The sequence below is a fragment of the Eptatretus burgeri genome, chromosome 11 (assembly GCF_056783735.1).
Source record: "Eptatretus burgeri isolate ZD-2024b chromosome 11, Ebu_testis_v1, whole genome shotgun sequence".
NCBI lineage: Eukaryota > Metazoa > Chordata > Myxini > Myxiniformes > Myxinidae > Eptatretus > Eptatretus burgeri.
Window position 1 is genome coordinate 91,771,385 of NC_140971.1, and position 23,627 is coordinate 91,795,011.

Sequence of the window (23,627 nt, forward strand, 5' to 3'; positions counted from 1 at the left end):
GAAAAACAAAAAAAAAGGAATCAAACTCTTTGGAACTTATTGATGTTGGAACAACAAATCCTGTTCATTCGAGTCACATCCATTGATTGTTATGTATTTTATCTCTCCTCAGGATCCTCGTGAAATTTCCCCCTCAAGCAAATTAGTGAATCAAACCGCGCGCCTTCCACACCCTTATGTAAATTAATTAACTCACTAACGGTTTTTTCATGTTTTTCGAACATTTTGTATTATCCCTCCAATAATATACCCGTTTTTACAATGGAATTAATGTTTATTATTATTTTTTATTATGTTTTAGGTCGTTCGCGTTTGTTGGAGCTTTTTCGGGAGTTTGGATCGAGCTGTACTGCGCATGCGCGAACTTTGGGTGTGTGACTCAATAGAGATCCATACGTCATCCCCATTGTTTCACTCGTCATTGAACACACACCGCTCGTGAGAGACGATGGACATCACTCCTCGGAAGCGGACGAAGATTTTTACACCATTCGAGCACTCTGAGAAGTCACAGAGAGACAGAGAGAGACAGAGACAGAGAGATCGCAATGATTGTCAGTGTCAGTGAGCGCTCCGTCTCACGGATTGTCAACAAAGGCGTCACAACTGGATCTCTGTCACCAAAGCGAAAAGGAGAGTGTGGAAGAAAACTTAAAACGATTTGTTTTTTGATCCGTCAAAGCAAACTTGATCCTCGAAAGACCAGCGATGATCTGAAAAAAGATCTAGCCAGATGAGGAGTCGCTCTGAGTTCCAGCACTGTTTGAAGAAGGCTCCGGAATGTGGGTCGGAGACTCGGATAGCCCGAAGATCAGTCAAGAAACAACTACTGACGAAGATAATGATGGGTAAAAGATTGCTGTGGGCAAAGAAGTATCAGAACTGGACGAAGGAGGACTGGCAGAAAGTGATGTTTTCCGACGAGAGCAACTTTTTCGTTCAACGACACAGGAGTCAACATGTTCGCTGTTCTCCAGGTGAGAAGGTCCGTGAATGTCCCTTCGAAAAAAATGCGGAAAACACCCTGAAAACAATGTTCTGCGGTTGTTTCAGTGATGCCGGCGTGGGATCTCTTGGTCCCATCCATGGGATGACGAATTCTGCCCAATACATTGAAATGATGAAGGAAAATACGATTCCACATGTCACATATCGTAATGATATGTAAACAAATTGTTTGGTCCCCCCCCCCAACTGCATCGTTTGTGGACTTGTCCAAGAGAGCGGGGGGGGGGGGGTGGCGCGGGGCAGGAGGTGCCTTGTTGGGCATGGAAGCCGGAGAGCGTGGAGTGGTGCGGGGCAGGAGGTGCCTTGTTGGGCATGGAAGCCGGAGAGCGTGGAGTGGTGCGGGGCAGGAGGTGCCTTGTTGGGCATGGAAGCCGGAGAGCGTGGAGTGGTGCGGGGCAGGAGGTGCCTTGTTGGGCATGGAAGCCGGAGAGCGTGGAGTGGTGCAGGGCAGGAGGTGCCTTGTTGGGCATGGAAGTGGGCGAGCGTGGCGTGGCACGGGGCAGGAGGTGCCTTGTTGGGCATGGAAGCCGGGGAGCGTGGAGTGGTGCGGGGCAGGAGGTGCCTTGTTGGGCATGGAAGTGGGTGAGCGTGGCATGGCGCGGGGCAGGAGGTGCCTTGTTGGGCATGGAAGTGGGCGAGCGTGGCGTGGCGCGGGGCAGGAGGTGCCTTGTTGGGCATGGAAGTGGGCGAGCGTGGCGTGGCGCGGGGCAGGAGGTGCCTTGTTGGGCATGGAAGCGGGCGAGCGTGGCGTGGCGCGGGGCAGGAGGTGCCTTGTTGGGCATGGAAGCGGGGGAGCGTGGCGTGGCGCGGGGCAGGAGGTGCCTTGTTGGGCATGGAAGTGGGCGAGCGTGGCGTGGCGCGGGGCAGGAGGTGCCTTGTTGGGCATGGAAGTGGGCGAGCGTGGCGTGGCGCGGGGCAGGAGGTGCCTTGTTGGGCATGGAAGCCGGGGAGCGTGGCGTGGCGCGGGGCAGGAGGTGCCTTGTTGGGCATGGAAGTGGGCGAGCGTGGCGTGGCGCGGGGCAGGAGGTGCCTTGTTGGGCATGGAAGCCGGGGAGCGTGGAGTGGTGCTGGGCAGGAGGTGCCTTGTTGGGCATGGAAGCCGGGGAGCGTGGTGCGAGGCAGGAGGTGCCTTGTTGGGCATGGAAGCGGGCGAGCGTGGCGTGGGGCAGGAGGTGCCTTGTTGGGCATGGAAGCGGGGGAGCGTGGCGTGGCACGGGGCAGGAGGTGCCTTGTTGGGCATGGAAGTGGGCGAGCGTGGCGTGGCAGGAGGTGCCTTGTTGGGCATGGAAGTGGGCGAGCGTGGCGTGGCGCGGGGCAGGAGGTGCCTTGTTGGGCATGGAAGTGGGCGAGCGTGGTGCGAGGCAGGAGGTGCCTTGTTGGGCATGGAAGCGGGCGAGCGTGGCGTGGGGCAGGAGGTGCCTTGTTGGGCATGGAAGTGGGCGAGCGTGGCGTGGCGCGGGGCAGGAGGTGCCTTGTTGGGCATGGAAGCCGGGGAGCGTGGTGCGAGGCAGGAGGTGCCTTGTTGGGCATGGAAGCGGGCGAGCGTGGCGTGGGGCAGGAGGTGCCTTGTTGGGCATGGAAGCCGGGGAGTGCGGAGTGGTGCGGGGCAGGAGGTGCCTTGTTGGGCATGGAAGTGGGCGAGCGTGGCGTGGCGCGGGGCAGGAGGTGCCTTGTTGGGCATGGAAGTGGGCGAGCGTGGCGTGGCGCGGGGCAGGAGGTGCCTTGTTGGGCATGGAAGTGGGCGAGCGTGGCGTGGCGCGGGGCAGGAGGTGCCTTGTTGGGCATGGAAGCCGGGGAGCGTGGAGTGGTGCTGGGCAGGAGGTGCCTTGTTGGGCATGGAAGCCGGGGAGCGTGGTGCGAGGCAGGAGGTGCCTTGTTGGGCATGGAAGCGGACGAGCGTGGCGTGGGGCAAGAGGTGCCTTGTTGGGCATGGAAGCGGGGGAGCGTGGCGTGGCGCGGGGCAGGAGGTGCCTTGTTGGGCATGGAAGTGGGCGAGCGTGGCGTGGCAGGAGGTGCCTTGTTGGGCATGGAAGTGGGCGAGCGTGGCGTGGCGCGGGGCAGGAGGTGCCTTGTTGGGCATGGAAGCCAGGGAGCGTGGTGCGAGGCAGGAGGTGCCTTGTTGGGCATGGAAGCGGGTGAGCGTGGCGTGGGGCAGGAGGTGCCTTGTTGGGCATGGAAGCGGGGGAGCGTGGAGTGGTGCGGGGCAGGAGGTGCCTTGTTGGGCATGGAAGCCGGGGAGCGTGGTGCGAGGCAGGAGGTGCCTTGTTGGGCATGGAAGCGGGCGAGTGTGGCGTGGTGCGGGGCAGGAGGTGCCTTGTTGGGCATGGAAGCGGGGGAGCGTGGCGTGGCGCGGGGCAGGAGGTGCCTTGTTGGGCATGGAAGCCGGGGAGCGTGGATGGTGCGGGGCAGGAGGTGCCTTGTTGGGCATGGAAGCCGGGGAGCATGGTGCGAGGCAGGAGGTGCCTTGTTGGGCATGGAAGCCGGGGAGTGCGGAGTGGTACGGGGCAGGAGGTGCCTTGTTGGGCATGGAAGTGGGCGAGCGTGGCGTGGTGCGGGGCAGGAGGTGCCTTGTTGGGCATGGAAGCCGGAGAGTGTGGAGTGGTGCGGGGCAGGAGGTGCCTTGTTGGGCATGGAAGCCGGAGAGTGTGGAGTGGTGCGGGGCAGGAGGTGCCTTGTTGGGCATGGAAGCGGGCGAGCGTGGCGTGGTGCGGGGCAGGAGGTGCCTTGTTGGGCATGGAATAAAGTTGAAGAAACAACTGGAATCTTTCGGTCAGTGAATATTACACCAGACATGCGGAAGGCGTTTCCAGATGGTTCACGGGTGTTACAGCAGGATCTTGCTCCTTGCCATACGTTGAAGGTGGTGACTAATTTCTTCAAAAGAAACAAGATCAGGTGTTGGACTGGCCGGGAAACTCTCCGCATTTGAATCCGATCGAAAAAAAAAATCGGAGGTCCATCATTAAATCTCTCCTCCGCAAAATGAACTGTACCACAAAAAATGGACTGTACCACCAAAAAATGGACTGTACCACCAAAAAATGGACTGTACCACAAAAAATGGACTGTACCACCAAAAAATGGACTGTACTACCAAAAAATGGACTGTACCACCAAAAAATGGACTGTACCACCAAAAAATGGACTGTACTACCAAAAATGGACTGTACTACCAAAAATGGACTGTACCACAAAAAATGGACTGTACCACCAAAAAATGGACTGTACCACCAAAAAATGGACTGTACTACCAAAAATGGACTGTACCACCAAAAAATGGACTGTACCACCAAAAAATGGACTGTACCACCAAAAAATGGACTGTCATAAAAAACCAAGCTTATGGAGGCCATAAGGCAGCTGTGGTACCATGACGAACAGATCAAGGGAAACTGTGAAAACTTGATCGATTCTATGCTAACACGAGTTCAAGAGGTGATAAATAATAAAGACGGACATACTTCCCATTAAAATGTGACAAAAGTTGACGAGATTACGCACGAGCGTGTAACAGTAGATGCGCCATTGGTCCGTTGAGAATCCTCGCAGTAACCGCCTTCCTGATTGGCTGACGTCCTGGCGTGTGTTTCGCGCGTTGAAACGTCCACCTCGTCCCGCGTTCTCTTCTCTTCCTTTGCCTTTCTCAGAAAATCCTGCACTTTCCGTTCTTCCCGGATGCCTCGGAAATCGAAGAAGGTCGAAGAAAGCTCCGAAGGGAGTTCGGAGCACGACGCAGCCGGTGAGGCGGCCTCGAGCCTTTGTTCTGGGTTCGAGTTTAACACGATCATTGATCAAAATTGTTCATTTTCACCTGCTGTGTGATCCGTGCCGAAACGAAGGTTTGATGGAGCAATGGAGCTGCTTGGGACGTTCTTAACGTTGATATGTCTGTAGTAGAGCGAGTGTCCATGTCATGTGATCAAAAACAATAGTTTATATTATAAGAAATCGTGACGTCATCATTTGGTCAGGTCATGGGGGGAGATTGATAATCCCATCTTTCGTGCGATTTCTGTAAACAATCCAATGTGATCTGGGGTCAGGGGTCAAAGTTCCCGTCATGGAGAAGCTTTATTTATTTATTTACAAAACAAAAGAACGAAAGTTTGTGGAATTTAACTTTTGGGAACAAATTCAGGTTCGCTGTGTCTGGAGTAATGCAATGGTGGATGAACCAACACGAGGTGAGTCGGTTGCGCCCTCGATGTGAGTCGGTTGCGCCCTCGAGGTGAGTCGGTTGCGCCCTGTAGGTGAGTCGGTTGCGCCCTCGAGGTGAGTCGGTTGCGCCCTTTAGGTGAGTCGGTTGCGCCCTGTAGGTGAGTCGGTTGCGCCCTGTAGGTGAGTCGGTTGCGCCCTCGAGGTGAGTCGGTTGCGCCCTCGAGGTGAGTCGGTTGCGCCCTCGAGGTGAGTCGGTTGCGCCCTCGAGGTGAGTCGGTTGCGCCCTCGAGGTGAGTCGGTTGCGCCCTCGAGGTGAGTCGGTTGCGCCCTCGAGGTGAGTCGGTTGCGCCCTCGAGGTGAGTCGGTTGCGCCCTCGAGGTGAGTCGGTTGCGCCCTCGAGGTGAGTCGGTTGCGCCCTCGAGGTGAGTCGGTTGCGCCCTCGAGGTGAGTCGGTTGCGCCCTCGAGGTGAATGAATTGAGGTCATTTTGAACATCTTTAAACAGCAGGTATCATTTTAGACGAGATGACCGAGTTTTGGACCAGCTGAAAATGCACCGATTTCATACTTATTCTGTCATGCTTCGGGCATGTCTTTCGCTTTTGTCATGCATTTTTCTCGAATATTTGTTGGATTTTTTTGTATACCTTGTCGAGGCTCTTATGAGAGCGAACACACAACGCACAGTAAGGGGGCATGAGACAAGAGGGGTGGGAGTGGGAAGGACAAAATAGTGGGTAACAGAGACATTAGGAGATCTGTGGAAGGGAGAGGGATGTGGCGGGGAACACTGGGCATACAAGATGGACATCACAGGGACTTTCTGGAAGGAAAACAGGGAATTTGAAGGAGGTAGGTTTGGGGGTGGATTAACGGGGGTAGAAAAGATTAAGGTTTTGGATGGAGGATGATAAGAGGTAGTGGTGAACAGCTGTTCTGATGGCCTGGAGGGAAGAGTAGAATTGAACAGAGTGAGGGAGAATTGCAATAAAATAAAAAAATTCGAAACATTGGGCTGAGACAAACATTTGATGATTTTGTACAAAACAGCTGATTTGCTCATGGTGGAGGTAATTTCATGGGATAAGCAAAGTTGAAATGGCTCTGAGCATGAAGTGGTGGCAATTAAGCCACAGGTGAGTGTTTGTGACGTATTCGCGTTGTGTTTCCCACCAGAGCCCAAAACGAAAAAGAGCAAGAAGCAAGCAGAGGAGCCTGCGGTGTACGTGGACCCCCCAGATAAAGTGAAAAATGCAAAAGGCAAGCCTGCGACCCTTAAGATCACCTCTTGGAATGTTGATGGTCTCAGAGCTTGGGTGAAAAAGAATGCATTGGAGGTGAGAATGGACTGGAGGTGGATGCTGGACTAACATCCTAATATTGTGGTTTTTTTATTTTGTTTTTTTTATTTTTGTTTTCAAATGATCTTGCAAGCCTTGGTTTCCATGGCATCAAACAGCAAGGTGTGAGGCAGGGGAGCCAGCCCAGAGGGGAGAGCAGTACTCCATCAAGCTGTCGATGAAAGCCGTGTAGGTGGATAGGAGTTCAAGTGTGCCAAGGAAGGACTTTGCATGATGGTGGATGAACATCTGGCTTTGAAGGCCAACTTTGAAATGAGACTTCTCCAAGAGAGATAATTAATGTCTCTCTCTTTCCCTTGCACTCTCTTTCCCTTGCACTCTCTTTCCCTTGCACTCTCTTTCCCTTGCACTCTTTTTTCTCTTTCTTTCCTTGTGACTTTCTTTTCCTTTAGATCTCTTTCCCTTTGCACTTTCTTTTCCCTTAGACTTCTTTTCCTTAGACTTCTTTCCTTTAGGACTTCTTTTCCTTTAGGACTTTCTTTTTCCTTTGCATTTCCTTTAGACTCTCTTTTTCCTTTAGACTTCTTTCCTTAGGACTTTTTTCCTTTAGACTTCTTTCTTAGACTTCATATTTTCTTAGACTTCATATTTTTTAGACTTCATATTTGACTTCATATTCTCTTAGACTTCATATTCCTTTAGCTATTATATCTTATAAGCTTTCATATCTTCTATGCTCTCATATCTCTTATATATTATATTTCATATCTTCTTATATTCATATCTTCTTATATTCTTCATATCTCTTATATTTCTCTTGCCGCTTATACTATATCTTCTTATAATTTTCATATTTATATTTATATTTCCCATATCTCTTTATACTTCCATATCTTGACTCTATATCTTTATATTTATTTCTCTTTATCTCGCTCTATTTCTATATTTCTCGCGCATATCTCTTATATCTCCATATCTCTTATACTCTCATATCTTATATTATATCTTTTATAATTTCATATCTTTATACTTCTCCATATCTTCATATCTCATTCATCTTTCTTCATATTTCTCATATATTTTTTATTTCTTCTTCATACTCTTTCTTTCATATTTATTTCTTCGCGCATATTTTTCTTCATATTTCTTTTCTCTCATATTTCTCTTCTCATATTTTCTCTCTCATATTTTCTTCATATTTTCTTTCTCTTCATTTTCTTCTATTTCATTTTCTTCATTTTCTTCATATTTCTCTCATATTTCTTTTCTTCATATTTTCTTCTTCATATTTTCTTCTTCATATTTTCTCTTCATATTTTCTTCATTTTCTTTCATATTTCTCTCTTCATATTTTCATATTTTCTCTCTCTCTCATATTTTCTCTCTCATATTTTTCTCTCTCATATTTCTCTCTCTCTCTCTCTCTCTCTCATACTCTCTCTCTCTCTCTTTTCTCATTACTCTCTCTCTCTCTCTCTCTCATATTCTCTCTCTCATATTTTCATATTTTCATATCTTCATATTCTCTCATCTCTCGCGCTCATATTTTCTCATATCTCTTCATATTTTCATATTTTCTTCTTATCATTTCATATTTCATTTTCATATATATTTTCTCTCTTTCTTTCATATTTCATTTCATATTTTTCATATTCATATTTTCGCGCATATTTTCTTTATATTTTCTCTCATATCTCATTTTTCATATTCTCTCTCTCATATCTTTCATATTCTCTATATTTTCTCTCATATTCATATTTTCTTCATTCTTCTCTCTCTCATATTTTCTCATATTTTCTTCTTCATATTTACTATATTCATATTTTCATATTTTCATATTTGCGCATATTTTATCGGCCGTTTCATATTATCATATATCTGCGCATATTATATCTCTTTGGCGGTTTCTATTTTCTCTTATTCATATTTTCATTTTCATATTTCTCTTTTTCATATTCTCTTCATATTTTCTTCATATTTTTCTTTCATATTTTCTTCATATTTTCTTCATATTTTCTCTCTCGCGCTTTCATATTTTCATTTTCTTCATATTTCTCTCTTCTCTCTTCATATTCTTTCATATTTTATATTTTTCATATTCTTCATTTTCTTCATATTTTCTTCTCTTTCTTTCATATTTTCTTCATATTTCTTCATATTTTCTTCTATTCATATTTTTCTCTCATATTTATATTTCCATATCTTATATTTATATTAGGCTTCATATTTTCATATCTCATTTTCATCTTTATACTCTCTCTCTCTCTCTCTCTCTCTCTCTCTCTCTCTCTCTCATATTCTCTCTCTCTCTCTCTCATATTCTCTCATATCTTCATTTCATATTTCTCTCATATTTTCTCATTTCTTCATATTTTTCATTCTTCATATTTTCTTCATATCTATCATAATATCATATCTTCATATTTCATATTTTCATATTTTCATATTTTCATATTTCATTTCATATTCTCGCCATTATTCTTCATATTTTTCTTCATATCTTTCTTCTTCATATTTTCATATTTCTTCTTCATATTTTCATATCTTTCATATTTTCATATTTTCTCATTTCATATTTCGAGGCTTTCATATTTCTTCATATTTTCATATTTTCATATTTTCATATTTTCTTCATATTTTCATATTTTCATATTTTCATATTTCATATTTTTCATATTCATATTTTTCTTCATATTTCTTCATATTTTCTATTTTCTTCATATTTTCTTCTTCATATTTTCTTCTCATATTTCTTCATATTTTCTTTCTTCATATTATATCTCTCTCTTTCTCTCTCTTCTTCATATCTATATTCATATTTCTTCTATTTCTTCTCTCGCGCATATTTTCTTTCATATTTCATATTTTCTTTCATATTTTCTTCATATTTTCTTTCATATTTCTTCATATTTTCTTTCATATTTTCATATTTTCTTTCATATTTTCTTCATATTTTCTTTCATATTTTCATTTCTATTTTATATTTTCTTCTATATTTTCATTTTCTATTTTCTTTCTTCATATTTTCTTTCATATTTTCTTCATATTTTCTCTTCATATTCTTTCTCTTCATATTTTCTTCATATTTTCTTTCTTTCATATTTCTCTCTCTCTCTCTCTCTCTCTCTCTCTCTCTCTCATATTTTCATATTCTTCATATTTTCATATTTCTCTCTATCTCTTCTTCATATTACTATATTTTCATATTTTCTCATATTTCTTCATATTTTCATATTCATATTTCATATTTTCTTCATATTTTCATATTTTTTCATATTTTCATATTTCTTTCATATTTTCTTTCTTCATATGTTTTCATATTTCATATTTTATATTTTTCTTTCTTCATATTTCTTTCTTTCATATTTATTTTCAATATTTTCTTTCTTTATATTTTCAATAATTCATATTTTCTTTCATATTTTCTTCATATTTTCTTTCATATTTTCTTTCATATTTTCTTTCATATTTTCATTCTTTTCATATTTCTTTCATATTTTCTTTCATATTTTCTTCATATTTTCTATTCTTTCATATTTTCTTCATATTTTCTTTTATTTTCTCATTTTTTCGTTTCATATTTTCTGTCTTTCTTCATATTTTCTTTCTTTCATATTTTCTTTCATATTTTTCATATTTTCTTTCTTATATCGCTTATAGGCTTTCTTTCATAATTCTTTCTTTCATCTTTCTTTCTTTCAGATTTCAGATTTCAGATTTCAGATTTCAGATTTCAGATTTTCAGATTCTTCGGCTTCGCTTTTTCGCTTTCGCTTTCAGATTTCAGATTTCTTAAGTTTTTCATTTTCGCTTTTTCAGATTTCAGATTTCAGATTTCTGCTTGGCTTTTCTTTGCTTTTCAGATTTCAGATTTCAGATTTCGCTTTTTCGCTTTTCGCTTTTCGCTTTCTCTATCAGATTTCAGATTTTCTGCTTTTTGCTTTTCAGATTTCAGATTTCAGATTTCAGATTTCTGCTTTCTTTTGCTCTTCAGATTTCAGATTCTCAGATTTCAGATTTCAGATTTCAGATTTCTTTTTGTGATTTCAGATTTCTTGTGATTTCAGATTTCGCTTTCGCTTTCTGGCTTTCGCTTTCGCTTTTCGCTTTCGCTTTATTTTCGCTTTCGCTCGTTTTCTGCATTCTAGCACTTTCAGACTTCGGTGACTCTTCTTGCACTCTCTTTCTGTCCCTCTGTTTCTCTTTCTCTCTGTCTCTCTTTCTGTCTCTCTTTCTTTCTGTCTCTCTTGAGATCAAACATAAATGGGTTGACATCTAACGTCGGCATAGGCACGTCCATTGACACATTTGCATCAAATTATATTTTCTAGTTTATAAAATGCTTTCAAAGGTGAATCCAATGGCCACTCAATGCAAGACAGCAAATCGGTTTCTTCTTCGTTGTCTTCCACCGCTTATGAAAGGGTGAAAATTGTCTTCCCTGCAGTGATGTCACCAGCAGTGGGTCTTATCTCCCACGTGTTTTACTTTCAGTTTAAAAAAAAAAATTTATATCTCAGCTTTACAACCTATGCAGATTGTGTGGTCATTTTTAATATCTAGTTGTCTGTATTTATCTTCTCCTGTTTTTGCAGTGGGTCACAAAGGATAGCCCTGACATATTATGCCTTCAAGAGGTCAAGTGCAGTGCTGAAAATGTCCCTGCGGCTGTGCGCGATCTTGGGGACTTTCCACATCAGTTTTGGTCAACAGGAGTGCGAGAGGGTCTCCATGGTGTTGGACTTTTGTGCAAGGAAAAACCACTCAAAGTCACTTATGGCATCAGTATGTTCACCAGTTTACCATCCCAAGTCATCCCCTGTCACTACCCACAATCTTTACTATGCTCATTACCCATACTTAACTGAACCCTCTTGCTTTCAGGTTATGTGTTTTTGTCTGTCTGTCTGTCTGTCTGTCTGTCTGTGTGATCCTCTGATAACCGATGTGTTTGCAAAAATTAAATTAAAGTATCATACAATTTGGTTTGATAAGATTTTAATGTTTTTATCCCCCGCCGCGTGGCGGAAGGGGGATATTATCACCCGGCCGTCCGTCCGGCTGGCTGGACGTCAACATTTATAGCTGTGAGTGTGATAACTCATAAACTGTTCGCCATATCGATTTGATATTTGGGTCACACATGTACCACCCGAAAAGGAAGAACCCTATTGATTTTGGGCGTGGCCGGATCCAAGATGGCCGACTGGGGCGGCGTCAACATTTATAGCTGTGAGTGTGATAACTCATAAACTGTTCGCCATATCGATTTAAAATTTGGGTCACACATGTACACCTGAAAAGGAAGAACCCGATTGATTTTGGGCGTGGTCAGATCTAATATGGTCGACTGTGGCGGCCATCTTGAAAAAAATGTTTTTTGTAATAAATGGAAAACCGCTTATCTGATTTCAATTATTTTTCAATGGCGAGGGATTCCCCATCTCTGATGGTATATTTCTCAGTTATATTCTTGTGCTTGTGAGGTGAAATGGTTTGCAGGTGTATTGGGGTGTTTATAAAACATTTAAAGGTCCCCTGACATGCCAAAGTACTGAAATTTCATTTAAATATGTCCTAGAGGAGTTTTTCATCGTGATTTCAGATCTGACAATTTTTTTTTTCACAAAACTCATTCTGTAAAATGTAAAATTAAAAAAACAAACCTCTTCGGGAACGCCCCTAAAAATTCTCCTGAAAGGGGCGTAACCCACATGACGTCACGTACAGTATGTCAAAGGCTGCACATAAATTACTCGGGTTGGTGGTCTTCGTGATTCTATTGGCTTCCTGTGTGTTTCCACATTTGATTGGTCGACTCAATCGCTTCGTTCATTTCTGCTTTAAAAAAAAATTGAACATTTGGTTTTGAATAATGGATGGCATGGACTTTCATTTGTCTGGTAACGACAGTGAGTGTGAGAGAAATGAAGGATTTTGGTCTGAATCACATGGAGAATTGTCGGATAACGTAGTCGCGGGAGGTGAAGTTCAGGCAGCTTTAAATGAAATACGGCCTTACCAGTTCGAGCCCGAAGCAGGACAAGCAGAGGAAAATGGCGATGAAATTCCCGGAGTTCATGATGATCGGGAGGACATCGAAGGAAGACTCGGAAATAACAACTGGTTAGACTAAATCCTCTTCGTAATTCAATAATGTAAATTCGACTTGCATACTGCTCGATATCAGAAATATTTTAGTGACGTGACGTGACCAGCGCAGCGCAGCAGACATGTTTCTCTGCGGCAAATTAATCACAAACAAGGCCAGCCCATGTCATCGGCCGTGTCTCTCCGCGCATAAAACGAAGCAATCTTGCTGTCCGGATACAATGAAAACTTTTGTGTGCAGAACACACCTTGCGACACAATTGTCGAGAGTAGTCCGATAAATCTGACGTTTTGTTGCATTTTTATTTATTTTATTCCTACTGTCGTCATGTAGCACCAGTAGAAAGCAATGAAAAAAAAAAAGAATAATAAAATAAAGCTACAGCACGTCAGATTTATCGGCTTAGTCAGACGGACGACGGATTTATCGGACTAGTCTAGACTCTAGAGGTCTCGAGTTGACAAGTAACTTGTATTAGCATGCACACAATGTATAAGTCAATGCGTAAGAGTCCCGAGGATATGAGGCCGTGTAATAGGACAGATACATTTGTCTTTCTTTGTTGTGCAAACATTTTTTTCCCCTGTTTCTTTTATTACAGCATTTTGGCTGCTGGTGGTGGTCGTATAGCAGCTTCGCTGCTGGGGTAGTTTTCATTTCTTGAAGTGCTACTGTGTCGCTGATGCAGTGCCCCTCTACCAGTATACACACTGGAACTGGTACTCATTTCGCCGACCTCGGAAGGATGACAGGCTGAGTCAACCCCCTGGTGTATTAATTCAGCGGCCGACAGGGCTTGAACTCAGGACCCTAGGATCCCAAGCCGCCACCCTAACCACTGAGCCAACACCAGGCTAGCATTTTGGCTGAATGTTAATGAATAGCATGCCAATGGAAGCAGTACTTTCACTTTAGATGTCCATATTCTCCGACGATTATCATCTTTCGGGAATACATGAAGGCTTACACCGTCTTTGCTTGTATTGCTGCATCCTGCTACGATACATCTGCTACGATACATCTTGCAGGCATTTTCGAAAGTACGGCTAAAACTATTTAAAACTTTCGCGAAACAATCACTGGAATTAAGACGATCACAGAGATTGCACAAACATGTGCAAAATGCATTTGTAGGTACTGTATAAGGCGCGCGACGTCTCGACTCGAGTCAATCCACTCTGTGCGAGTTACTGTATGTGACATCACGCAGAGATTCACTGAAGTCCATTTTTTTTAGGGGTGGGGCATAGCAAGTTGTGAATAGCTCCAGAAATTATCAAAATATTGCTGTAATTATCCCATTTTTGATTAAAAAAAACATGGGTGATTTCTTCACTAGGAAGGTCAAGTTAATTTATAAATAACAAGTTTATTTTGCATGTCAGGGGACCTTTAACCAATGGAAGGTAAATGCAGTTTTGATGATGCTACATTTTTATTAACATACACTGGTAGCCTTTGTGTCTTTATAAAAACTTGTTTGTCTTCAATCCTCACCTTCCACAGATATGAAAGAGTTTGATGAAGAAGGAAGAGCAATCACGGCTGAGTTTGACTCGTTCATCCTCGTCATGGCATACGTTCCAAACTCAGGACGCGGCCTTGTACGATTGGATGATCGAGAGCGTTGGGATGAGACATTCTGTAAACACCTGAAGGGCCTGCAGGAAGACAAGCCTTTGGTCGTGTGTGGAGATTTCAACGTTGCATATGAAGAGGTCTGCAAAGATTCCACAAAAGAGTTGGGGGGGGGAGGGGGTATGACATTGAAGGTTTAAAAAGTGGGAGAAGAAAAAGTAATCTTCCTTCGAACTCGAGTTTTTAAAATTTTATTTATAACTAGCAGGGACCCTTGGAAATTTAGGCCTAATGTAAAATGTGACTTCAAGTTGTTAACCCACCCCCCCCACCAAGTCCTCAACCCCAAGTCTTAAAACCCACTCCTGACGCCAAATCTACAACCCTTCCAATCCTCAGTCCTCCAACACCCCTCCGCCAAAGCCTCAACCAACCCTTTCCCAGCTTTCTCCCTTCTCTGCATCCCCTCCAACCTCAACTCTCTGTCCTCCCCACCCCCTTCTTTAATTCTTCAACCTTCCCGCTCCAAACCCCAATTCCTCAACCTTCCCGTTCCAAACCCCAAGTCCTCAACCTTCCCGTTCCGAGCCCCAAGTCCTCAACCTTCCCGTTCCGAGCCCCAAGTCCTCAACCTTCCCGTTCCGAGCCCCAAGTCCTCAACCTTCCCGTTCCGAGCCCCAAGTCCTCAACCTTCCCGTTCCGAGCCCCAAGTCCTCAACCTTCCCGTTCCGAGCCCCAAGTCCTCAACCTTCCCGTTCCGAGCCCCAAGTCCTCAACCTTCCCGTTCCGAGCCCCAAGTCCTCAACCTTCCCGTTCCGAGCCCCAAGTCCTCAACCTTCCCGTTCCGAGCCCCAAGTCCTCAACCTTCCCGTTCCGAGCCCCAAGTCCTCAACCTTCCCGTTCCGAGCCCCAAGTCCTCAACCTTCCCGTTCCGAGCCCCAAGTCCTCAACCTTCCCGTTCCGAGCCCCAAGTCCTCAACCTTCCCGTTCCGAGCCCCAAGTCCTCAACCTTCCCGTTCCGAGCCCCAAGTCCTCAACCTTCCCGTTCCGAGCCCCAAGTCCTCAACCTTCCCGTTCCGAGCCCCAAGTCCTCAACCTTCCCGTTCCGAGCCCCAAGTCCTCAACCTTCCCGTTCCGAGCCCCAAGTCCTCAACCTTCCCGTTCCGAGCCCCAAGTCCTCAACCTTCCCGTTCCGAGCCCCAAGTCCTCAACCTTCCCGTTCCGAGCCCCAAGTCCTCAACCTTCCCGTTCCGAGCCCCAAGTCCTCAACCTTCCCGTTCCGAGCCCCAAGTCCTCAACCTTCCCGTTCCGAGCCCCAAGTCCTCAACCTTCCCGTTCCGAGCCCCAAGTCCTCAACCTTCCCGTTCCGAGCCCCAAGTCCTCAACCTTCCCGTTCCGAGCCCCAAGTCCTCAACCTTCCCGTTCCGAGCCCCAAGTCCTCAACCTTCCCGTTCCGAGCCCCAAGTCCTCAACCTTCCCGTTCCGAGCCCCAAGTCCTCAACCTTCCCGTTCCGAGCCCCAAGTCCTCAACCTTCCCGTTCCGAGCCCCAAGTCCTCAACCTTCCCGTTCCGAGCCCCAAGTCCTCAACCTTCCCGTTCCGAGCCCCAAGTCCTCAACCTTCCCGTTCCGAGCCCCAAGTCCTCAACCTTCCCGTTCCGAGCCCCAAGTCCTCAACCTTCCCGTTCCGAGCCCCAAGTCCTCAACCTTCCCGTTCCGAGCCCCAAGTCCTCAACCTTCCCGTTCCAAGTCCTCAACCTTCCCGTTCCAAGTCCTCAACCTTCCCGTTCCAAGTCCTCAACCTTCCCGTTCCAAGTCCTCAACCTTCCCGTTCCAAGTCCTCAACCTTCCCGTTCCGAGCCCCAAGTCCTCAACCTTCCCGTTCCGAGCCCCAAGTCCTCAACCTTCCCGTTCCGAGCCCCAAGTCCTCAACATTCCCGCTCCGAGCCCCAAGTCCTCAACCTTCCCGCTCCGAGCCCCAAGTCCTCAACATTCCCGCTCCGAGCCCCAAGTCCTCAACATTCCCGTTCCGAGCCCCAAGTCCTCAACCTTCCCGCTCCGAGCCCCAAGTCCTCAACCTTCCCGCTCCGAGCCCCAATTCCTCAACCTTCCCGCTCCGAGCCCCAAGTCCTCAACCTTCCCGCTCCGAGCCCCAAGTCCTCAACCTTCCCGCTCCGAGCCCCAAGTCCTCAACCTTCCCGCTCCGAGCCCCAAGTCCTCAACCTTCCCGCTCCAAGCCCCAAGTCCTCAACCTTCCCGCTCCAAGCCCCAAGTCCTCAACCTTCCCGCTCCAAGCCCCAAGTCCTCAACCTTCCCGCTCCAAGCCCCAAGTCCTCAACCTTCCCGCTCCAAGCACCAAGTCCTCAACCTTCCCGCTCCAAGCCCCAAGTCCTCAACCTTCCCGCTCCAAGCCCCAAGTCCTCAACCTTCCCGCTCCAAGCCCCAAGTCCTCAACCTTCCCGCTCCAAGCCCCAAGTCCTCAACCTTCCCGCTCCAAGCCCCAAGTCCTCAACCTCCCCGCTCCAAACCCCAAGTCCTCAACCTCCCCGCTCCAAACCCCAAGTGCTCAACCTCCCCGCTCCAAACCCCCAGTGCTCAACCTTCCCGCTCCAAACCGCAAGTGCACAACCTTCCCGCTCCAAACCCCAAGTGCACAAGCGACCCGCTCCAAACCCCAAGTGCTCAACCTCCCCGCTCCAAACCCCAGGTCCTCAACCTCCCCGCTCCAAACCCCAGGTCCTCAACCTCCCCGCTCCAAACCCCAGGTCCTCAACCTCCCCGCTCCAAACCCCAAGTCCTCAACCTCCCGCTCCAAACCCCAAGTCCTCAACCTCCCCGCTCCAAACCCCAAGTCCTCAACCTCCCCGCTCCAAACCCCAAGTCCTCAACCTCCCCGCTCCAAACCCCAAGTCCTCAACCTCCCCGCTCCAAACCCCAAGGCCTCAACCTCCCCGCTCCAAACCCCAAGTCCTCAACCTCCCCGCTCCAAACCCCAAGTCCTCAACCCCCTGTTTCAAACCCCAAGTCTTCAACCCCCTCTCCCCCCAACACCACAATTTTACAAACCCCCTCTTCCAACTCTGTCCCATCCCTGCTCCCCTCTTTCTTCTTTCTTCAAAACAAAAGGGCATTCTTACATATATTATTACATATTTCTTCATTCCCTCATGGAAATAGTGGAATATTTCACTCTTTCCCCTCCCCATCCCCCTTATTATTGTTGTTATTATTATTATTATTATTATTATTATTATTATTATGCCATTAAAGACTTCACGGAAACCATAGTAGAAACAGCAACAGCATGGTTCCGAAACATATCCTGGTTTATTTCAGTCGGTCATTTGTGCAATTCACAATCTCACGAGATATGCTGAAATTTTGTGGAATTTCAACTCTTAAGTGATGAGTAGCCTCATTGTGGACTTAACGACCCAAAAACCAATTTCCTTATTCGTAATGCATATAAACACAGTAAATAATGTCGGATGTTTTTATTCACAATCTTGAGATTCTGTCATCTCACCAAATTTCAGTAAAAACAGTGTTTAAACAGTGTTAAATGATTTAAAAAAAAAACATAAAAAACATGGTAATGGAAAAAATAATACACAACCGGAACTCTTCAGACAAAGACCTTTATAATCATGTGGGTTTTATGTTCCCTGGTCAAGTAGTTTGAGAGAAAATCTTTGGAAAGACAGACATCGTACATACATACATACATACATACATTCAGAATAAGCATATTACATAAGAAGATAAGATTATTGAGCTGTTTTCAGCTTCGTTCTTGGTCCATTTTTGTGCTTTATATTTCATGTGGCCGGTTCATTGTTTATGGTGAAACAACTTCAACACCGGTTTGATCTTTTAAGGACTCAATAGGTAGATATTCAGTTCATTCTATTTTCCCAGTTTTTGGCTCATTCTTGTTTCCTTTTTGCCTGAGCCGCTTTTGACCGAGGCTGCACTGCTGTGTGTCATTAAAACAAACTTGTCAGTGGGATTGTTGTTTGACTGTCTCCTTCCTGGCTAATACATAACTCGCATCACCACAATGGATTATCATGGTGGGCTTGATCTGAATGTGTGAAAGTGTTTGGGAAGAGACGTAACACGTGTATGCTGGATAGGCAGAATTGCCTTTTTCTGCCTCTAACTTTTCTTGTATTCCTGATGGATTTGCAATTGAATGCATCACATTTCATATTGGCTCTTAACATACGCACCTCCTCCTTGCATTTATTCTCAGCTATCTTCTTCCTCCCTCACCCTTCCAGATCGACTTGAAAAACCCAAAATCTAACAAAGATCGTACCCCCGGCTTCACCCAGCGCGAACGTGATGGATTCAGGCGTCTCCTCGACATAGGCTTGGTAGATTCCTTCAGGAAGCTGTATCCCGACGTACAGTACGCGTACACCTTCTGGACGTACATGATGAATGCACGTGCCAAGAATGTGGGATGGCGACTGGACTACTTCCTGCTGTCAAACGACCTCATGTCGGCGCTCTGTGACAGCAAGATCCGCTCGGATGTGCGTGGGAGTGATCACTGTCCCATCAGCCTGCGCCTGGCGATGTGATTATTGAGAGGGTATATGATATCATGGAAGAGCTGTTATTGTTTGAGAAAGCAATGCTTATCAATGTGAAAGTAACTCCTGTTTTTATGGCAAACACACTTTTTGCCCCTTCGAACCATGTACTGTTTCTTTAAGATGCAGGGTTTTGTTCAGCATGACCTTTTTCTATTTCTTTTTTATAAATTTGAATAAAGCCGAATCGTTACTTCATTTTTTTTTTGTTAGCCATTTGTTATTTATTGGGGGACGATAAAGGTTCAATGTCACGGTTCTTTTTTTGCTTTGGACACATCGTTGACACATAGCATTGGTGATGACGCATCAGATCAACATCGACGTAATAAGATCCTCAGATTGAAATTGAAGACATTGTGATGTCTTAACAGTTATTTTTGACATCATCTCACCAGTTATATAGGTATCCAGGTTGAAATTTGAAAAAAACCGGGCTTTTTATAAAGTATTGTATACATGGATGTACCCTTGGAGCTGGTGATAGGGTGTGGCTCATGTGAAGATGGAGTGAGAAAATGATTAAAAGCACAAGGTGCATTATGGTAAGAAATGTGATCCTATAAAGTTTTTGTTTTTTTTCACGATTTTCTCCGACGATTATCATCTTTCGGGAATACATGAAGGCTTACACCGTCTTTGCTTGTATTGCTGCATCCTGCTACGATACATCTGCTACGATACATCTTGCAGGCATTTTCGAAAGTACGGCTAAAACTATTTAAAACTTTCGCGAAACAATCACTGGAATTAAGACGATCACAGAGATTGCACAAACATGTGCAAAATGCATTTGTAGGTACTGTATAAGGCGCGCGACGTCTCGACTCGAGTCAATCCACTCTGTGCGAGTTACTGTATGTGACATCACGCAGAGATTCACTGAAGTCCATTTTTTTAGGGGTGGGGCATAGCAAGTTGTCTATGGACAAGTTGTAAAACTTAGGAGCTCAGAGGAGTAGGGAAAATAGCATCGCTCCAACCTCTTAATTTGAAAACTAGCACCCCCAAAAGCGGTGTACAGCGACTTGAAGATCAAACATTCGGTGATATGAGTGAGGAAAGTGGAAAAAAATAAACATTGAGAGCTTTATCGTATGGAAACCGTACTTTATCATGAGTTGTTGAGCAGGCCGAAGCAAAATGGTGGTGTAAGACCCCTAACGAGGTGATCAGGTTAGGCCGCCATCTTGGTAAGTTGTTTTTTTTTTTTTTAATTTTTGATGAGCACCCCATAAATTATCTTCAAAAGGAGTGTTTAAATTTTTCCAAGCATCCAATTTTCATTCATTCACTACCTTGGGGTTCCCTTTGTGTGCATGCAAAGCTTCAGCTAGCTAGGTTTCATGGTTATGGAGAAGACACACATATAGAAGGAGCTCGTTCGTGGGACGCCTGTGTGCGTGCCTGTGTCCGTCCATCAACAATTGTCCTATAGTGGATACCATTAATCAAGCAATAACGGTACCATATGCACAGTGCAGCAAAGCAATACATGCACACACACACATGTATGTACACGCATCATATAATGTGCTGCACATACATGCATGAAGAGAGTTTGTTTCCTGGCAAGCCCCGTGTAATACGTATCCCAGACAGTTTGATCAAAAGAAAGAAGGGGGGGGTCAATTTTTATTTATTTGATCTTCCTCAGTGTGTTGTATATTATTCGGAATTCAGAATCTAAAGAAGCTGTGATGAATATCCCATTAACACTCTCCCCCTTATCGCTCCTTGAGTGTATAGCTATACTGGTATCAATACACCACCTAATTTTCCATTAACAAGAACCGTTTTTTCGTGTGTTTTTGTTTTTTTAAACAATAATGCAGATTGGTATTTGCAGTCAGCAAAGCGACAGATGTTACATTGTAGTTGATATTTATTATTACGAGTGGGTCTATTGTATCAAATTTTCATTGGTCTCAACAGTATGGTAGCACTTGAGTACTGCTTGAGCATTGGTTTGCCTTTCATCAAGTCCAAATGTGCTTTGGCCAGGGTGGGGATTATGCGTTCGGTATTATTATTGCCAACTGATACTACTATTATTGTTGTTAGCCTGTGCTCGTGAAGCGAAAAGTGAGCTGAAGCAATCGGTCGTGTACGTGTGTATGTAGAACGTACGTACGTACATGCCTGGATTTTTGTAAATATTAGTATTTTTTTTAATGTTGCAAAGACCACTGGACCGACAACCACCACATTTGGCACACAGACCAACCTCCATCCGAGGATTGTCCTAAGGGTATTTTCATCCACCACCTCAGCATTTAAAGACCCTTTAGATCCCCAAAGACCTTTGAAGACCCCAAATATCCATAGGACCCTCAATACTCCGAAGACCCCTAAAATCTTTTTCACCGCAAAGACTCCTAAGACCATTGGGCACTGAGACCCCGAAGATCCTTTAAGACTGTGAAGCCGTGTGACTATGTGACATATCCATTAATTATGTACTAATTGAACGTTAGTTGCACCCTGACTAAACTACATCTATTAATACGTACTATTGGAATTACATTTTAATCCTTTCGACCCTTTAGACTGGAAATTCATTAGACCATTGGAAACCCTTTCGACCATTTAGACTGCTGAGACCTCTTAGACCTTTGAAGAGCCGAAAGACCCCCAAACCCTCTAAAATTTGAAGACCCCAAATAACTTTTTGACCCCAAAGACCCTGTAAGCCCCTTTAAGACCTCCAATACCCATAACACCCTTAATACTTTTTACCTTAAAGATACCTTTAGATCCCTTCACCCTCTAGACTCTGAGAACCTTTAGACCTTTAGACTTCTTCGATCTTAACACCATTTTGACCCCTTACACCCATCAGACAGATTAGACAGCTTGGACCCTTAACCATTTTGAGTTTAGACCACTTGGACCAACGAGTACTATATAAGGAGTCTGCCAAAATAATTGTAGGGGTTTCATTTTGTTTTGTTTTCTAAAGTATGAATGACAATTCGTTTTACCTCAAAAACACATCAAAAAAAATGTATTGTATAGAAAATGTCTCCACCACAAGGTGCCACACACAGGTGCGATCCAATATTACAGAGGTCAAAGCTTCAGGCGTTACGGCATTGATTTCTGTCATGTTATCTTTCAAAACCTCCAATGTCCGTGTCTTGTTGATGTACCTCTCTCCTTTAGCTATCCCCACAAAAAGAAGTCTGAACTGACAAATCTGGCAATCGGCAGAGGCAGTTTATGTCTCCATTACGAGAAATTACCCTGTGGGGGAACAGTTCACGCAACATTGCAATTGTCGCTCTTGCTGTATAGCAGGTGGCTCAATGTTATTGAAACCACAATTTCCATTCATTCATTTCCTGCAACGATAATCTGAGGAAATCTTGAATCATGTCAAGGTATCTTTCACCATTCACTGTTTGAGTTTCACCTTCATCACCCTCGAAAAAGTATGGATCAATGAATCTGTTTGCCACACATTAACACGTTGAGGGTGCAGTGCACGCTGGTGTACAATTTGTGGATTTGCTGAAACCCACACCCGACAGTTGTGTTTGTTAATGAAGCCATTCAAATGAAATTGAGCTTCGTCACTCATTATCAAGTGACAATTTAGACCACCTTCAGTAACAAGCAGTTTTGTCAAACAACAAAAGGAAAAAGGATTTTTTTGCACAAGCTGGTATGAATAGCACCGCAAATATTTTCTCAAAATGTTCTTTAAAGAAGTTTCAGCAATTCCAAGTTCCACCAAAAGTCTCTCGGTAGATTTTTGTGGACTTCTCAAAATGCGTCCTAAAGAGGTTTCAGCATTTCCAAGTTCCATGAAAAGTCTCGAGGTCGATTTTTGATTTTTTTGGCTTCTCAAAATGCGTCCTAAAGAGGTTTCAGAAATTCCAAGTTCCATCAAAAGTATTGAGGTCGCTTTTTGTGGGCTTCTCAAAATGCGTCTTATGGAGGTTTCAGCAATTCCAAGTTCCATTGAAAGTCTCTTAGTAGATTTTTGTGGACTTCTCAAAATGTGTCTTCGAGAGATTTCAGCAATTCCAAGTTCCATAAAAAAAGTCTCTCACTAAATTTTTGTGGACTTCTCAAAATGTGTCCTAAAGAGGTTTCAGCAACTTCAAATTCCATCAAAAGTCTCGAGGTTGATTTTTGTGGGCTTCTCAAAATGCGTCTTATGGAGGTTTCAGCAATTCCAAGTTCCATTGAAAGTCTCTTAGTAGATTTTTGTGGACTTCTCAAAATGTGTCTTCGAGAGATTTCAGCAATTCCAAGTTCCATAAAAAAAGTCTCTCACTAAATTTTTGTGGACTTCTCAAAATGTGTCCTAAAGAGGTTTCAGCAACTTCAAATTCCATCAAAAGTCTCGAGGTTGATTTTTGTGGGCTTCTCAAAATGCGTCTTATGGAGGTTTCAGCAATTCCAAGTTCCATTGAAAGTCTCTCAGTAGATTTTTGTTGGCTTTTCAAAATATATCTTCGAGAGATTTCAGCAATTCCAAGTTCCATCGAAAGTCTCTTAGTAGATTTTTGTGGACTTCTCAAAATGTGTCTTCGAGAGATTTCAGCAATTCCAAGTTCCATAAAAAAAGTCTCTCAGTAAATTTTTGTGGACTTCTCAAAATGCATCCGAAAGAGGTTTCAGCAATTTCAAGTTCCATTAAAAGTCTCGAGGTTGATTTTTGTGGGCTTCTCAAAATGCGTCTTATGGAGGTTTCAGTGATTCCAAGTTCAATCGAAAGTCACTTGGTAGATTTTTGTGGACTTCTCAAAATGCATCTTAAAGAGGCTTCAGCAATTCCAAGTTCCATCGAAAGTTTCTCGGTTTCTTTTTTGATTTTTGTGGGCTTCTCAAAACACGATTGCACACACGCTCAATGTTTCC

General features: G+C 44.4%; 1 protein-coding gene across 2 annotated transcripts; it reads left to right on the plus strand.

Moving 5' to 3' along the window:
• Positions 1 to 429: 429 nt before the first annotated feature.
• Positions 430 to 18,953, plus strand: APEX1 (apurinic/apyrimidinic endodeoxyribonuclease 1). Of its 2 annotated transcripts, none has more exons than XM_085847378.1 (5): positions 430 to 977; positions 6,342 to 6,502; positions 11,062 to 11,251; positions 14,085 to 14,296; positions 18,438 to 18,953. In XM_085847378.1, the coding sequence occupies exons 1-5, from the start codon at positions 734 to 736 to the stop codon at positions 18,741 to 18,743; spliced, it is 1,113 nt and encodes a 370-aa protein (XP_085703504.1). In that variant the 5' UTR covers positions 430 to 733; the 3' UTR covers positions 18,744 to 18,953. The 2 variants fall into 2 exon arrangements, with proteins under 2 accessions (XP_085703504.1, XP_085703505.1); XM_085847379.1 differs by lacking the exon at positions 430 to 977 and adding an exon at positions 4,531 to 4,747.
• Positions 18,954 to 23,627: the final 4,674 nt, after the last annotated feature.

Bases quoted from the DNA above. Each gene is read 5' to 3' on its own strand.
- APEX1 (XM_085847378.1), top strand. From the start codon at position 734: ATGAGGAGTCGCTCTGAGTTCCAGCACTGTTTGAAGAAGGCTCCGGAA. The intron at 978-6,341 runs GTGAGAAGGTCC...GTTTCCCACCAG, and splicing joins ACATGTTCGCTGTTCTCCAG to AGCCCAAAACGAAAAAGAGC. The intron at 11,252-14,084 runs GTATGTTCACCA...CACCTTCCACAG, and splicing joins CAAAGTCACTTATGGCATCA to ATATGAAAGAGTTTGATGAA.